The 16,928-nt window shown below is 44.8% G+C and overlaps 1 protein-coding gene across 37 annotated transcripts in view; it reads left to right on the forward strand.

The window, feature by feature from the left end:
• pcbp3 (poly(rC) binding protein 3) overlaps positions 1-15,965 on the forward strand; it is a 251,594-nt gene extending 235,629 nt beyond the window's left edge. For 22 of the 37 annotated variants that reach the window (XM_038787803.1, XM_038787775.1, XM_038787718.1 and 19 more), the window contains 3 exons: positions 6,744-6,913; positions 7,196-7,264; positions 15,482-15,965. In XM_038787803.1, coding sequence (XP_038643731.1) covers positions 6,744-6,913; positions 7,196-7,264; positions 15,482-15,518 — 276 coding nt within the window. In that variant the 3' untranslated portion in view covers positions 15,519-15,965. The remainder of the gene's footprint in view (positions 1-6,743; positions 6,914-7,195; positions 7,265-15,481) is intronic. The other 15 variants (XM_038787747.1, XM_038787749.1, XM_038787829.1 and 12 more) reach the window with 3 other exon arrangements.
• The last annotated feature ends 963 nt before the right edge of the window (positions 15,966-16,928 follow it).

The raw sequence follows: 16,928 nt of genomic DNA on the forward strand, positions 1-16,928 counted from the left end.
TCGGTCGCTGCTTTCTCCAGCTCTTTAATGGTTGCCTCATGGGCTTCCAGTTTCTCCCCTTGGGCTTCCAGTTTCTCCCCTTGGGCATCCACTTTCTCCTCCAATCTGGTCAGAGCCTGCTGCACCCCTGATATGGCCCTGGCCACTGCTGCCTGTACTGCGGCCTCTGCGTCTGCTTTCACCTCTACCTTGATTGCCTGCACTGCGGCCTCTGCGTCTGCTTTCACCTCTGCCTTGATTGCCTGCAGCTCCTCCCTCAGCACCTCGGTAACGGCTACCTTCCAATTCCAGCCCCCTTCTGGCCCCGGGGGAGAGGGCACCTGTCTGTCCAGCTCTTTTTGATGCGGCGATACATCCGTCCCGCCGCTTCGTGTGCTGATTGACATTTACATTTTAATGAATTTCCAGAGATGTGTTTGTTATTGTCCATATATCTTTTATCTTAAAGTAAAAATGTCAGTTTCTAAGTTCACGCATATCACATGGAATTCCTACAGTACAGAAGGAGTCCATTCGGCCCATCAGGTAGGCACTGACCCTCTGAAAGAGCACTCTACCTTGCCCACTCTCCTGCCCCCTCCATGTAACCTCATAATCCCACCTAACCTGCACATCTTTGGGCACCAAGGGGAAATTTAGCATTGCCAATTTACTTAACCTGCACAGTTTTGGACTGTGGGAGGAAACCAGTGCACCCAGAGGAAACCCATGCAGACAAAGTGCAAACTCCACCCAGACAGTCACACAGGCCAGAATTGAACCCAGATCCCTGGCACTGAGGCAGCAGTGCTAACCACTGTGCTGCCCTATGAGTGTCACAGTGGCAATTAGGCAGCACGTTGAACAATTTCCTGTGTGCTTGTGCAATGAAGATTAAATAATTACGGACGTTTTTGCACATTTGACTTATTTTCATGTAGGATCGTGTCTAGAATTTAAGATACTGTGACACTGCTGGAGCGACAGGCACTTCATTTCTTTGACCACATTGCTAATTACAAGCTTACAGTTTTGTCTCTTGAGACAGTAGTTTAAGCCTTGGTTGGAATCAATTCTGTTTTAAATCTTGTCTCGTGTGGTTTAGGAGCACCAAACAGTCAGTGTCCAGAGACCACAGCTGCCAGTGACTGCCTTCCAGTTGTCAGTATCACTGTCTGCGGTCACCTTTATTGAACAGGGTCACAATCCTTGCATCACACATGCCCTCCCTCCTGCAGCAACTGAGAGGTTTGTACAAATGCTGCAGGAGTGTCGGTTTGCAGTACTTGGATGAGTTCAGACCGTACAGCATCAGCACCTGGAACTTTTCCAATGGCAAGTGAGTCAATAGCTTTTCCAGTGTAGGTTCGATAATCCAGCACTCCCATGATAGACAGGCTCTCTGGTGTGTAGAATCTATTCAGTGACCATGTTCTCCCAATGGTGAGTTCCTAAACACTCTGCTCATGTGTTTCCTCTGAACTCTTCCCCTGCCACATGAATGTGTAATGTTTTTCTTTGTGATCAATTCTCAGAAAGCCTCATCTCTTGTAGGGGTGTGATGTTGATGTCTCTGCTAAGGTTTAGTCCATGTGGATCATAGCTACTTTGTGTGTATTATTGACCAGCCGCATGTCTCTACCAGTCCTGTGCATATGCCCCCGATCTTCTAGCTTGCCAATTAAGGAGTTGGCATCTTCTTTTGTTGAGGAGAAGCTCTTAAGTTTCAAACACTCATTGAAGCAGATGGCCCATGGCTGCTCAGCACTTTACGAGTAAGGGGCTGCGTGTCTTGAGATGGGTGGTGGCTGAACAGCGAGACCTGTTGGTTCCTCCCAATGTTGAGAGACGACCAAAATTGTTTCCTTACCCTAAAGTACACTTATGCTCAATGCACACAAATATAACCAGGACACTTAGCTGTGGCTTGTGTTGAGTGTACCTGTTATGTATCAGAGAATACATCCTTACTGGTAAGGTATCACGTGGGGAGAGGAACGACTGATGGCATTTGCTTCACAAGCTCCTACTGGGCTGAAGCGAATTACGCTCAGCTTAAAAAAAAGGCTTTGAGCATCATTTTTGGGGTAGTAAGGTTCCATCACTACCTTTTAAGGATGTCATTTTACTCTTGACGGATCATCGGCCCTTGACAATCTTTGGGCAGTATAAAGGTATTCCTCCTTTAGCAGCTAGTAGGCTACAAAAATGGTATTTGATACAGTCGGCACACGCATACGACATCCAATATCGTTGTTCAGAGCAACATGGAAATATTGATGCTTTGTTAAGATTGCCATTACAAGACAAACAAGAACCCGAAGAACATTTTGTCAACATCCTGTATTTCCCATGCATAGATAATGTACTTGTAACTTCACCTACGCACCGAGGGACAGCAGAACTGATCCAGTAATGGGGAAGGTGATGGGCATGGTCCAAAAAGAAACGGTAGCACAAGTGGCTAGCACTGTGGCTTCACAGCGCCAGTGTCCCAGGTTCAATTCCCCGCTGGGTCACTGTCTGTGCGGAGTCTGCACGTTCTCCCGTGTCTGTGTGGGTTTCCTTCGGGTGCTCTGGTTTCCTCCCAAAGATTGGCCATTCTAAATTGCCCTCAGTGTCCAAAAAGGTTAGGAGGGGTTATTGGGTTACGGGAATAGGCTGGAAGGTGAGGGCTTAAGTGGTTTGGTGCAGACTCGATGGGCCGAATGGTCTCCTTCTGCACTATGTTCTATGAAAACAATGTCAGATGTCCATTGTAAAAGTCCAGACCTCAAGCCTTGCACCACACAAAGACTTGAGTTGACAGTTTAGAACTGAGTTTTATTATGGGGAACCGATGATTATTCCTTGGTGCCTCCTTGACCAACTGCCTGAGAGACATCATGGTATGATGAGGATAAAGGACCTGGAAAATAGTTATTTTGGTGGGCAGAGAAAGATGGAGTAATGTCAGTCCTGTGTAAAACTAATGAATACTCCACCACTGGAACCATTACATCTGTGGCAATGGCCGACACAGCCATGGCAAAGAATACATATAGACTATGCTGGTCCAGTGGAGGATCTCATCTTCCTAGTGATTGTGAATGCACATTCTAAATGGCCAGAAATCATCATGAAATCCACGTCAACTGAATAAACCATTGAGAAGCTAGACAAAATATTTGAAACGTTTGTCCACTGGAGCAGGTTGTAAGTGGTAATATAGATACATAGAATTTACAGTGCAGAAGGAGGCCATTCGGCCCATCGAGTCTGCACCGGCTCTTGGAAAGAGCACCCTACCCAAGGTCAACACCTCCACCCTATCCCCGTAACCCCACCCAACACTAAGGGCAATTTTGGTCACTAATGGCAATTTATCATGGCCAATCCACCTAACCCGCACATCTTTGGACTGAGAGGAGAAACCGGAGCACCCGGAGGAAACCCACGCACACACGGGGAGGATGTGCAGACTCCGCACAGAGAGTGACCCAAGCCGGAATCGAACCTGGGACCCTGGAGCTGTGAAGCAATTGTGCTATCCACAATGCTACCGCGCTGCCCCGTTCTCTTCGAAGGAGTTTGAGGACTACTTCAGAGGGAATGGTATACAGTTCATAAAGTCTACTCTGTGCTATCCTGCAACAAATGGATTGGCAGAACGATTTGTACAGTCTCTGAAACATTCCATCATGACATCAAAAGGACCACGGTACATTGGCAAGAAGAGTAAACAAATTCTTAATGTCTTATCGCAACAGCGCACATGCAACAGAGTTCACCAGCAATGCTACTGTTCATATACCATACAGACATGATGAAAGAGTTTGGCGACGTAATGCTGACCAACTACTAGCTTCATGAAGTGAAATTGCGGATACTTCTCAAGACTTGATTCCTTTGGATTACGTAGACAGCGATACTTCAGCAAAGAGGCCAGGTGCAGAGACCGGTTCAGATTTTGTTTCTGAAGAGTTCTCAATACCTATAGAGATGGACCTTCCCAGGAAGTACCACCTACTGAAGGAAAAGAGGACACTTCCAGGGACTCCTAGACAGGTTCCAGAACATTGAATGTAACCTAAAAGGAATAGACGTCCACCTGAGAGACTGTCTTATTGAGTTGTCGATATGCGTATAGAGAGAATGCATAAGTGGGTCTGTTGTAAAATGTTAAGTAGTTGTCATTGCACTAAAGAACCCATAGAATCCCTACAGTGCAGAAGGAAGCCATTTGGCCATTCAGCACTGACCCTACCTCGGCTCACTAACCGCCCTATCCTTGTAATCCCACATAACCTGCACATCTTTGGACAGAGGGACAATTTAACATGGCCAATTCACCTAACCTGCACATCTTTGAACTGTGGGAGGAAAGCGGAGCATCTGGAGGAAACCCACGCAAACACGGGGAGAAAGTGAAAATTCCACACCGACAACCACTGGAGGTCGGAATCAAACCCAGGTCCCTGGGTTCACTGAGGCAGCAGTGCTAACCACTGTGCCACCGTAAAGGAGGAAGGCTGTTATGTGTCTGAGAATACATCCCTGTTTGTGCAGCATCACGTGATCTGTAATGCCATCAGCAGTGAGTGTTTGCATAGGCTTCAATACTCCATCTTAGATTGTATGAGCAACATCCCTAAATAAATGGGGACGATGCAGCCAGCGAAGGACCCGGATGGCAGAGCCAATCCCCCTGACTGTCGGCGGGAAGACCAAAAAGCACTTGTTTTTCTCCAAATTCAGTTTATAGCCCCAAATCGCTTAAACAGCTCCACTATATCCCCCATCATTAGAACTGGGTTGGAAATATACAACAGACGGTCGTCATTGCGGGGACATCTTATGCTCTACACCCCCAACCCCCCTTCCTATTCCCCCTCCACTTAATCCAAGATCCTCAATGCAAGGGCTCTATCATCAGTGCAAACTAAATGGGGAAGGGGAGAGATACATGTGACACCCCTGCCTCATTCCCCAATATAGCTAAAAATATCCCGAGTTCGCCTCATTCATTCATACATACACTCGCTTTCAGTTCCTTGTACAACAATATGAGCCACACCACAAACTTAGACCCAATCCCAAACTGTTCCAACACTGCAAACAAATAATTCCACTCTACTCGTTCTACTCAATCACCGCCTTCTCCACATCCAGTGCCACCATCACCACCATCTCGTGCTCCCCCCACCCCATCTGACGGGACGTTTAATAAGCGCCGCAGATTCAAGGACAACTGCCTACAATTTACAAACCCCGTCTAATCCTCCCTGACCACTTGCAGAAGGCACTCCTCTAACCTAAGCACCAACACTTTGGCAAGAATCTTGGCATCCACATTCAACAGAGATATTGGCCGATACGACCCAAACTCCACCAGGTCCTTATCCTTTTTTGACAACAGCGAAATAGATGCCTGTCTCATCGTCTTCGGCGGCAAGCCCCTAGCCACCGCGTTCTCAAAGAGCTCCACCAACAGCAGGGCTAGCCTATCAAAAAACTTCTTATAAAACCCCACCAGGAACCCATCGGCCAGGGTGCTTTACCCGCTTTCATCTTCCCTACATCCGTCTGAACCTCCACAATCCCCACTGACTCCTGCAGACATGCCCTATCTTCCTTTCCTATGGTGGGGCACACCAGCCTCTCCAAAACCTCCCTCATATCCGACTCATCCCCTGGGGTCTCTGACCTATACAACCTCTTACAAAACTCCTCAAATGCCCTATTCACCTGCTCCGGCGCAACCACCAGCCCCCTCACCCTGTCCCGAACCTGAACAATCTCCCAGGACGCCACCTGCCGGCGGAGCTGTCCCACCCGCAAGCGGCTGACCTTTTTCCCCGCACTCGTACACCATACCCTTCAACTGCCTCACCTGGCGCACTGCTTTCCCTGTAGACAAAAGAACAAACTGCGTCTGAAGTTCCTTTCTACTAGCCAAAGGTTCAGGAGTGGAATCTTCTCAGACTTCCCATCCAATTCCAAAGTTTTGTGTACCAGCCGCTGCCGCCACTCTCTTGTCTCCCTATCCACTTGCGCCTTAAAACAAGGTGGTCTCGCCCCTTACCACCGTCTTCAGTGCCTCCATGCCACCGACGGCAAGACCTCCCCATTTTTATTGAACCCCACACAATCGTCAATCACCCTGCCATCCTCACACAAAAACCCGGATCCGTGAGCAATCTCCACGCCAGCCTCTGTGTGATGTAACTGGCTGGTTGCTGCTATGAAATTTCATCAAATAGAACAGTGCAAGTCATCAGAACGTTTCATCTAAATGTCCTCATTAACAAGTACCTTAAGTCATTCAGTGTTATGAACACGGGGAATCATAGTCATCGCCCATTTTCTCAACTTAAAACAATCTGGTGTTTTAATTGCCTGCTTTTCCAAATAGCTCTGTTTTAAAGGCGGATAGGCAAGCTAAATGCAATTTGGGAATAGCTGCTACATATTAGAATTTTTGGAAAAACTTACAACTAAGCGTAGTGAGCCTGTACTTGGTTGAAGTGTTTGAAGAAGAAATGGGCCTTTTTATCAAGTATACATGAAGTGAGATGTGGGTTTGGTTGCCAAGGAGGGGGCAAATGGCCAGTAACTATCTTTAACATAAATATAAGTAACAAGTAAAGTTTTTTAATGGACTGAAATGCCTTTACTTCTGCCTGTTCCTGGTCTTGCATCTTCAGTCTGAATTCAATGTTGCACTCTCTACCAATTGGTTGGTTGTTTGACTTCCATTTTTTTTCCCAAAACTTTCTTTCTAGCTAATAGGATGTATAATCGGCAGACAAGGCAGCAAAATCAATGAGATAAGACAAATGTCTGGGGCGCAAATTAAAATAGCTAATGCAGCAGAAGGCTCAACGGAACGCCAGATTACTATTACTGGATCCCCTGCCAACATAAGCCTTGCACAGTACCTCATTAATGCAAGGTAAGAGAAGTTGGACTACCACTGTTTGGGGTTGTGGGGATGATCATCAATCGGGATTAATACAGAACCTCTATTGGCACTAGAGAGAAAGATTATGCAATTATAAAGGCAAATATCACTCTCAACGAGTAAAACTGCTGTAATTGAGAGCTTGCTGTTATGAATATCCAGCTCATGCCCGAAGGGCAGATGTTTTTTATATTCTTCCAAATTTGCCTCTTATTTCACACACTATCCCTGCTGTGAACCAGTAAAATTACTTGTATCTTTTCCAATCTTAAGATGGGAGGAAGACTGGAATGCATATCGCGTAGGCGAGAGGCAATTGGAAACCACAGGGAAGGAAGAGAGGTGATGAGTTAGTAATGAATTTATTAGATTCAAGTATTGCCTGATGTTGCTGCACCCCTTGATGGTACTATAATAGCAGTTGTCACAATTCTGAGATTGATTTCCTAAGTTAGAACAAGGAAATAGTATCTACTCCAATGCGTAGGTAAAATTGCAGACATTATTTATAATGGCAAGTAATAAATATTGAATTTGCTCAATCTGATCATTTACACAAAAGGGATGCTGTCAGGGCAAGTGATTTTGTATCTGTGAATCATAGAATTGTAGAATCTGCAGCACGGAGACCCAGGCCTTTCGCCTGAAACTGGTCCATGCCAACCAAAAAGCCCAACTAAGCTAACCTCATTTGCCTGCATTTGACCCATATCCCTGTAAACCTTTCCTATCCATGTATCTGTTCAAATGCCTTTTAAATGTTATTAATATAGAATATGCTTGCATACATTTTACACAACAAAACAGTTTGCAATTTTTAGCATCGTGGGTGCTAATTTTCAGGAGCACTCCTACTTCGGATTAAAACAAAGTGCCATTATCATACAGAAGCTTTATTGACTGCAAATATTGCAGATTCCTTACAGTATGGCAGTAGAGCTTGTTAATGTACGATTCAGGAAAGAAAGTTGAAACATTAAAGATTGTCTCCAACACCTCCAATCCAATGTCAGTAGCAAACAAATCAAGCACTTAGTTAGAAGATGATGCCATGAAACTACAATTCTGCACAGAAGCCATGCATTAAGATAGATATTGTAGGCCTCATCAAAAAGAAAAGGGTGGCATTTGTCAGGGCTAGAAGGCTGGGAACAGACGAAGCCTGTGTGGAATATAAGGAAAGTAGGAAGGAACTTAACCAAGGAGTCAGGAGGGCTAGAAGGGGCCACGAAAAGTCATTGGCAAATAGGGTTAAGGAAAATCCCATGGCTTTTTACACGTACATAAAAAGCAAGAGGGTAGCCAGGGAAAGGGTTGGCCTACTGAAGGATAGGCAATGGAATCTATGTGTGGAGCCAGAGGAAATGGGCGAGGTACTAAATGAATACTTTGCATCAGTATTCACCAAAGAGAAGGAATCGGTGGATGTTGAGTCTGGAGAAGGGTGTGTAGATAGCCTGGGTCACATTGAGATCCAAAAAGACGAGGTGTTGGGCGTCTTGAAAAATATTAAGATAGACAAGTTCCCAGGGCCTGATGGGATCTACCTCAGAATACTGAAGGAGGCTAGAGAGGAAATTGCTGAGGCCTTGACAAAAATCTTTGGATCCTCACTGTCTTCAGGTGATGTCAATGTTGCCCCTTTGTTTAAGAAGGGTAGCAAGGATAATCCAGGGAACTACAGGCCGGTGAACCTTGCGTCAGTGGTAGGGAAATTACTGGAGGGAATTTTTCAAGACAGGATCTACTCTCATTTGGAAGCAAATGGATGTATTGGTGAGAGGCAGCATGGTTTTGTGAAGGGGAGGTCGTGTCTCACTAACTTGATAGACTTTTTCGAAGAGGTCACAAAGATGACTGATGCAGGTAGGGCAGTGGATGTTGTCTATATGGACTTCAGTAAGGCCTTTGACAAGGTCCCTCATGGTAGACTAGTACAAAAGGTGAAGTCACACAGGATATGGGGTGAGCTGGCAAGGTGGATACAGAACTGGCTAGGTCATAGAAGGCAGAGAATAGCAATGGAAGGGTGCTTTTCTAATTGGAGGGCTGTGACTAGTGGTGTTCCACAGGGATCAGTGCTGGGACCTTTGCTGTTCGTAGTATATATAAATGATTTGGAGGAAAATGTAACTGGTCTGATGAGTAAGTTTGCAGATGACACAAAGATTGGTGGAATTGCGGATAGCGATGAGGACTGTCAGAGGATACAGCAGGATTTAGATCGTTTGGAGACTTGGGCGGAGAGATGGCAGATGGGGTTTAATCCGCACAAATGTGAGGTAATGCATTTTGGAAGGTCTAATGCAGGTAGGGAATATACAGTGAATGGTAGAACCCTCAAGAGTATTGACAGTCAGAGAGATCTAGGTGTACAGGTCCACAGGTCACTGAAAGGGGCAACACAGGTGGAGAAGGTAGTCAAGAAGGCATACGGCATGCTTGCCTTCATTGGCCGGGGCATTGAGTATAAAAATTGGCAAGTCATGTTGCAGCTGTATAGAACCTCAGTTAGGCCACACTTGGAGTATAGTGTTCAATTCTGGTCGCCACACTACCAGAAGGATGTGGAGGCGTTAGAGAGGGTGCAGAAGAGATTTACCAGGATGTTGCCTGGTATGGAGGGCATTAGCTATGAGGAGAGGTTGAATAAACTTGGTTTGTTCTCACTGGAAGGATGGCGGTTGAGGGTCTACAAAATTATGAGGGGCATAGACAGAGTGGATCGTCAGAGGCTTTTCCCCAGGGTAGAGGGGTCAATTACTAGGGGGCCTAGATTTAAGGTGCGAGGGGAAAGGTTTAGAGTAGATGTACGAGGCAAGTTTTTTTTACACAGAGGATAGTGGGTGCTGGAACTCGCTGCCGGAGGAGATGGTGGAAGCAGGGACGATAGTGATATTTAAGGGGCATCTTGCCAAATGCTTGAATAGGATGGGAATAGAGGGATACGGACCCATGAAGTGTAGAAGATTGTCGTTTAGTCGGGCAGCATGGTTGACACGGGCTTGGAGGGCCAAAGGGCCTGTTCCTGTGCTGTACTTTTCTTTGTTCTTTGTTAACCAGCCAGACGTAGTCAACACGCAGCCATGCCAATGTGGCAGTGAAATGCAAAGCAACAAAGTTTTTTTTGTCTACTATCCTAAGCAGTTTCACAATTTTCCAGGAAGCAGATAGTGTTCCTCACTGCTGTAAACTTTTAGTGGTTCACATTGGTAGAATGTTACTATTCTATTTACCGTAACCTATTCATGGGCTAAATGTAGTTTTCTACAAAGCTACCATCATTGCAAATTGGAACATCAACTGTAACTTTTACAGGCTGAAAATTTATTTGGGGGTGGGGGGGGGGGAAATCATACAAGTTTAATTCGCAAAAATTATTTTAGTGTAACTAATGAATTAATGAAACCAGTGAATGTAGCAGCATGAGTAGAAACTTTGTTAAAAGGGAATCGGAGTTAATCAGTTTCTTGAACTAACTGAGTATCATCAGTAGTATCCTTGATCAGTATTGGGATCATGCTCTAAATTTAGATATGGGGGCGTAGTGCCAACATTTGTATATAACACCAAAATTGGGAGCACTATGTAAAGTCACTGTCTGCGACTTGCAAGAGAGTAACTAGATTACTTGGTCAGGTTGATGTCAGATGGTACGTGTGGAAAAAATGACTCATTGGGAGGAAGAATGAGAAGAAAAACTAATAACTATATGGTAACATTTTAAATTGGGAAGAGAAATCTATTGGCTTGGAAATGCAGTTGGCAAAGACAAGTTGAAAATGTGTTTTTATAAAACGTAAGCAACATGTGAACTCGTTGATTTTATAAATGCAGGCCTTGGGTACGAACACAGAGGGCAGCACGGTGGCGCATTGGTTAGCACTGCTGCCTCACGGCACTGAGGATCCGGGTTCGATCCCAGCCGGGTCACTGTCCGTGTGGAGTTTGCACATTCTCCCCATATCTGCGTGGGTCTCACCGCCACAACCCAAAAAGATATGCAGGGTAGATGAATTGGCCACTCTAAATTGCCCCTTAGTGAGAAAAAAAGAATTGGATACTCTAAATTTATTTATTTTTTAAAAAGGTATAAACACGGAAGCAATGCTCAACCTGAACAAGTAATGGCTAGGCTGCAGTTAGCATATTGGGAACCCTACTTCAGGAGAGGGATGGATTAAATTTCAGTAAGATGACATCAAGGAATAAGACTTCAGTTATGAGACGCAAGAGAAACTGGTGCTTTTCATAAATGGTTAATGAGGAGAGCTGACAGAGGAGTTAAATTATGATGAGGTAAATGGGTAAAACAATTTCTAGTGATTCGTGAGTCAGTAACTATAGGTCATGAATTTAAAATGAACACCAAAAGAACAAAGAGGCTAAAAGTGTGTCTTTCTGCAGAGGGTAGTTGGACTTGGGGTGGCCGACAATGAACAGGTGTGGAAGCAGCATGCATTTAAAAGAATGCTGAAGTTAAGCATTATGGGTAAAGGCAAAAGTGTGGGATAAAGCAGTAGTTCTTTCCAAGAAATCACAGTCAATCCTGCTTTGGCATGATTTTTCCCCAATTTACAACCCAATGTGTGGATACTTATTCTCCTGCAACAACAGGTCTTTCCTTGTCCTCGCTCCCTCACTGGCCATTTGTTTAACCACTATCCATTTCCTCCCTCGAACTTCCTTCCTTACCATTTTCTTCTCCCTTGACATTTTGCTCCTCCTTATTAAAAGCTTTGTGTTTTGATTTTGTCTGTGCTTTAACTTCCGAGTCAGGATTGACTATTTTCCTTGCCACAAGCGCTTTGAGACTTTAATGTATGGAAGTGTGCTGCTTGTTGGTCTCAAACTGCTTGTTCGATCACCATTCTCTCTAAAGGACCAAACTAAGTTCAATGTAGATTTTGTACAATAATACTGTTCAGGTCCTTGGGTAAACCTTGCTGAAACTACGTGTGTATTGTAGGTCGAGAACCATATTGCCTCAGTTATAATGTTGTTCATGATGGTGCAAGGCAAAACGACATTGTAATGGGGCAACTGAAGAAACAGCAGATGGGTGTAGAGGTAGCTGAAATGGCAGCAGCATTAACACTATCTGGAACTAAGGGAGCAGTAGTTCTAATCTGAAATCAAGTAACTTGATATTGATTCGGAAAGATCTAAATTACCAAATTGAGTTTCATCTTTGTTTCATTGACACAGTGCATGAGTTCGAGGACATAATCGTCATATTGCTGAGAACTGAAATAGATTGAGTGCTTTAACATGCTAGAATGATGTGCCTTTTTTTATTTAAAAAAAAATATTTTTAATACGGTATTTGAAAATTTTTATAAAAATAACATTAACACATTTGCTCCCCCCCCTCCCAATCTTCACACACCCCAACCATAAAACAATAATCCGGCCCCCTTTACCCCACCCCGGAATACTGCATCTGCTGACATTTTAATTTTCCTCGAGAAAGTTGACGAACGGCTGCCACCTCAGGGTGAACCCGACCATTGACCCTCTTAGGGCGAACTTTATTTTCTCGAGACTGAGAAACCCAGCCATGCCACTAACCCAGGTCTCTCTGGCCTCGAGTCCCTCCACGTTAACAAGATCTGTCTCTGGCTACCAGCCGTGAAGAGGTCAGCCTCTTTTGCCCCCTGAACTCCTGGCTCTTCCAACACTCCAAAGATCGCTACCTCCGGACTCGGCACCACCCATGTTTTTAGCACCATGGACATTGCCTTAGCAAAAGCCTCTAAGCTTCAGGCATGCCAAAAACATGTGAACATGACTTGCTGGGCTTCCCGCGCACCTCGCACACCTATCCTCTACCCTGAAAAACTTGCTCATCCTAGCCGCTGTCATGTGAGCCCGGTGGACGACCTTAAATTTCATCAGGCTAAGCCTGGCACATGATGAGGATGTATTAACCCTGCTTATGGCGTCCGCCCATAGACCCGCATCTACCTCTCCTCCAAGCTCATCCTCCCACTTGCCCTTGAGCTCCTCCGGAGTTTCCTCCAGCTCCGAAAGCTCCTGGTAAATATCTGAAACCTTCCCCTCTCCCACCCAGGTACTGGAGACTACTCTATCCTGTATCTGCCGTGACGGCAGCAGCGAAAAGGCTGGCACCCTGCTTTCTCGGGAAGTCTCGCACCAGCAAACAACCTAAACCTGTGCCCTGCTGGCAATTCAAATTTATCCTCCCAAGGCTTTCAATCTGGGAAATCTCCCATCTATAAATAGATCCCCCATCCTTCTAATTCCTGCCCTTTGCCATCTCTGGAACCCACCATCTAGTCTACCCGGTACAAACCGATGATTATTATAAATCGGGGTCCAAACAGATGCTCCCTCCACTCTCTTATATCTTCTCCATTGCCACCAGATTCTCAGAGCCGCCACCACCACCGGACTTGTGGAGTATCGGGCCGGCGAGAACGGAAGGGATGCCATTATCACTGTTCCCAAACTGGCGTCTTGGAATGACACCGCCTCCATCCGCTCCCATACTGACCCCTCTCCCACTTCCTAATCATGGCTATATTAGCCGCCCATTTTCACGGTCTGTACCCTCCCCGCCAGTGATAGCGGGAGCATGTCCCATCTCTTAAAGTCCCCTGCCATTTGTTCTACCAGCTGGGATAGGTTTAACTTGTGCAGTGCTTCCCATTCCCGGGCCACCTTGATTCCCAGATACGGAAAACTCTTCCCTACCATTCTAAGCGGCAGCTCTCCCAGTCTCTTCTGTCCTCTTGCCTGGATCGCGAACATCTCACTTTTCCCCATGTTCAATTTATACCCTGAAAAATTGCCAAATTCCCCCAGGATTCGCATTACTCCCCCCCCCCAGCCCCTCCAACGGGTTTGAAATATACAAGAGCAGGTCATCTGCGCCCCCGCCCTCCCCTGGAACCAGCCCTTTCCGGTTCCTACAGGCTCTTGACGCCATGGCCAATGGCTCTATGGCCAGAGCCAACAGTAACAGGGAGAGGTGACAACCTTGCCTCATCCCCTGGTGTAGTTTAAAGTCCCCCGACCTCAGCTGGTTCGTACGCACACTCGCTATTGGTGCCTGATAGAGCAACCGCACCCAGTCACTAAAGCCCTCCCCAAACCTTCCTAGCACCTCCCACAGGTAATTCCACTCCACCCGATCAAAAGCCTTCTCCACATCCATCGCTACCTCCACCTCCCCTCCTTCTGAGGGCATCATAATAACATTCAAAAGCCTTCGAACATTGGCCTTGCGTTGCCTGCCCTTTACAAATCCCGTCTGGTCTTCCCCTCTCACCCCCGGGACACAGTCCTCTATCCTTGTGGCCAGTATCTTAGCCTGCTGTTTGGCGTCCACATTCAGTAGAGATAGAATGATGTGCCTTATAGGAATGGTATTGCACTATAGGATTCTATCTAGCTAAGTCAGTCTACTCATTTAGCCCTTTTAACTTTAAAAACATTAAAAGAGAGGAAGAACATGTGTCTTCAACGCTAACCACTGTTGGAAGTGGCGAGGAACATGCACATGGAGCCACATTGGTGTGCTGAATTTAATGCTTCATTCCCGAAAGTGAACGCGTTAAACAGTGAGTACGGACGATTCTGACGCGGGCAGCACTCATAAGGAACCTATGTAAATCAGTACCCCACATGTTACTGGTAATCCATTAAATCATAGTTAAAGTGATGTTTCCAATGCTGGTCTTAGGAGGGGACATAACATGAGACTAGTGGGGTTGGGGATTAGAATTGTTAAGTTCCAGTGATTCAACTCTCTGGCAGCCAACTTTAGAGGAGTTGGGTGGCATGGAATTAATTTCCTCCACCCTCTGCTAACAGTGATGACTAAAAGGGGGGGGAATAAAACTGTTTTTAAGAAGATTGTTGCAAAGAGAAAACTATTTGAGTATGGACTTGGAAACCTGAAAAGCATGTTCCCTTTCCTTGCTCAACTTGAGGGTTATTGTTGCTTACTCACTTGGTTGCTGCTCCCAAGGGTGAATAGAGAAGCAAATATTTTATTTCATGATAGTTATCTGACAGCTTGATGAGAGAAATCAATGCAGAGCAGGTATTTAACAGGCATTTAGCCAAATGTACATCTGTTCATTTTGACCAGTATGTTAAAACTACATCCGTGGGTATAACAGAAGACTGTACTCCAGGGGGAGTTTGCTAAAAGGTTCAGGGTCTGGCACTATTCCTAATATCAGATCTATAGGAAATAGTCTGTAGAATTATTGTCACTTGCTCAGCTTGAGGAAGTGAATGTTATGCCTTTAAGCACAATTTTCTCTTGTTTCACTTGGACTTTACCACAAGAATAACACAGAAGCATTTAAGTGAAAGTTAGATAGGTTTGTGGAGGAGACAGACTCAGGAGGATATGCTGATAGGGTAAGATGAAGTGAGGCAAGAGAATGCTTGTGTGAAACATAAAGACAGGCATATATCTGTTGGGCTGAATTTATTGTTTCTATGATGAAAAGATATCTGTAATTGAAGCTGATTCAGAATTTTTATTGATCAAATTGTGTTTTTGTTTCTCCCCTCTTCTAGGCTAACATCTGAAGTCTCTGGAATGGGCACACTTTAATTGTTTCCTCATCTCCCTCTGCTATTTGTGTCATGTTACCCACCTACATAACCCACAAGCAACCTGCTATCACCCCCGTTTGTAAAATTTGTATATTACCCTCCTGCCTCATAGACAGTACTTAGAATGTTAAATTTTAAGGAATTATTCTGAAGTTATTTTCTAATTCCAATTTTTCTGGCTAGACCCTCCTTTCCCATTGCTTCATGCTTTAATGTAGGTTTTTGGTTCCACATTTAATTAAATTAACTATTGCTTGCAAAAATGTATTTGCAGACTATTTCCTCTGTATACTTTTTAGTTCAGTAATCACTGGTAACATGATTGCAACCTCTTTTTATAAAAAATGATAAACCTTGATGTAATACAATTATTTGTAGTTCTATTTGGTTATAATAAAGGAGGGCACATGACTGGCGATGTGCTGAAATACAACCTATCACTAAACCCGTTTTGCCTGTCTCCTCTATTATCAGCTGCCATGGAAAGGTACATATCTATTCAATTTCAAGGGCTTGCTGAATAAGTAAATATTTTAGAAGTCAATATGGATCAGCGTGATTATTGATTCACGGGCTGGACCAGGAGTATGTAGAAGGGGCCAGAGGGACAGGGTGCAATTTCAAAAAGATTAATCCCCTAGGTGTGAAATGACTGTTTGTTTGGAGCAGTGTGCAGTAGTTGAGATTGCGATCCACGGAGAGGTGTTGGATGGTTGGCAAGCTTATTTGGTGAAGAACAGCAGTGGAGAAATTATGGGGTGGTGGTAATGGGCTTATTCAAGAGGGGGTTAAGTGGTAGAAAAGACTGTTGAATGGAGGGAGGAGTTATGGTCGGTCTGATGTTAGAAAAATAGCATGCAACGGATGGGGCATTGGTCATTGCAGAGTGAAATCGATGACTGCCTTTTTTCAAAAATATTTGATATGCAGAACTTCACCAACAAAAGACTGTGGCTGCAGGGTCTTTAACGTGTTTAAGAAGCAAGATCTCTGGTAGGTATGGGTTTCAAAGGAAATGGAGCAAAAGCAAGTCGAGGTACAGATCAGTCATAATCTAAACTGAATTCTGGGACAGGCTTGTGACATTTGAATCAAAATCACTTTAAAGACAAAAACATCCTGGTCACTATCTCACCACATATGGGGGTTTTTCATTGTTTTCATAGAACATACAGTGCAGTTTGCTGTACACAAACTGCCTGCCACATTTCCTACATTGTAAAAGTGTTTGAAAGTACTTATTTGGCTGTAAAACATTTTGAAACATCCTGAAATTATGAACGGTGCTTAAATGCATTTACAGAAGATGCTGGAAAAATTCACGTCTGTGACCTTTGATCAGGGCAGCACGGTAGCATTGGGGATAGCACAATTGCTTCACAGCTCCAGGGTCCCAGGTTTGATTCCG

The sequence above is a fragment of the Scyliorhinus canicula genome, chromosome 2 (genome assembly GCF_902713615.1).
Source record: "Scyliorhinus canicula chromosome 2, sScyCan1.1, whole genome shotgun sequence".
Taxonomy (NCBI): domain Eukaryota; kingdom Metazoa; phylum Chordata; class Chondrichthyes; order Carcharhiniformes; family Scyliorhinidae; genus Scyliorhinus; species Scyliorhinus canicula.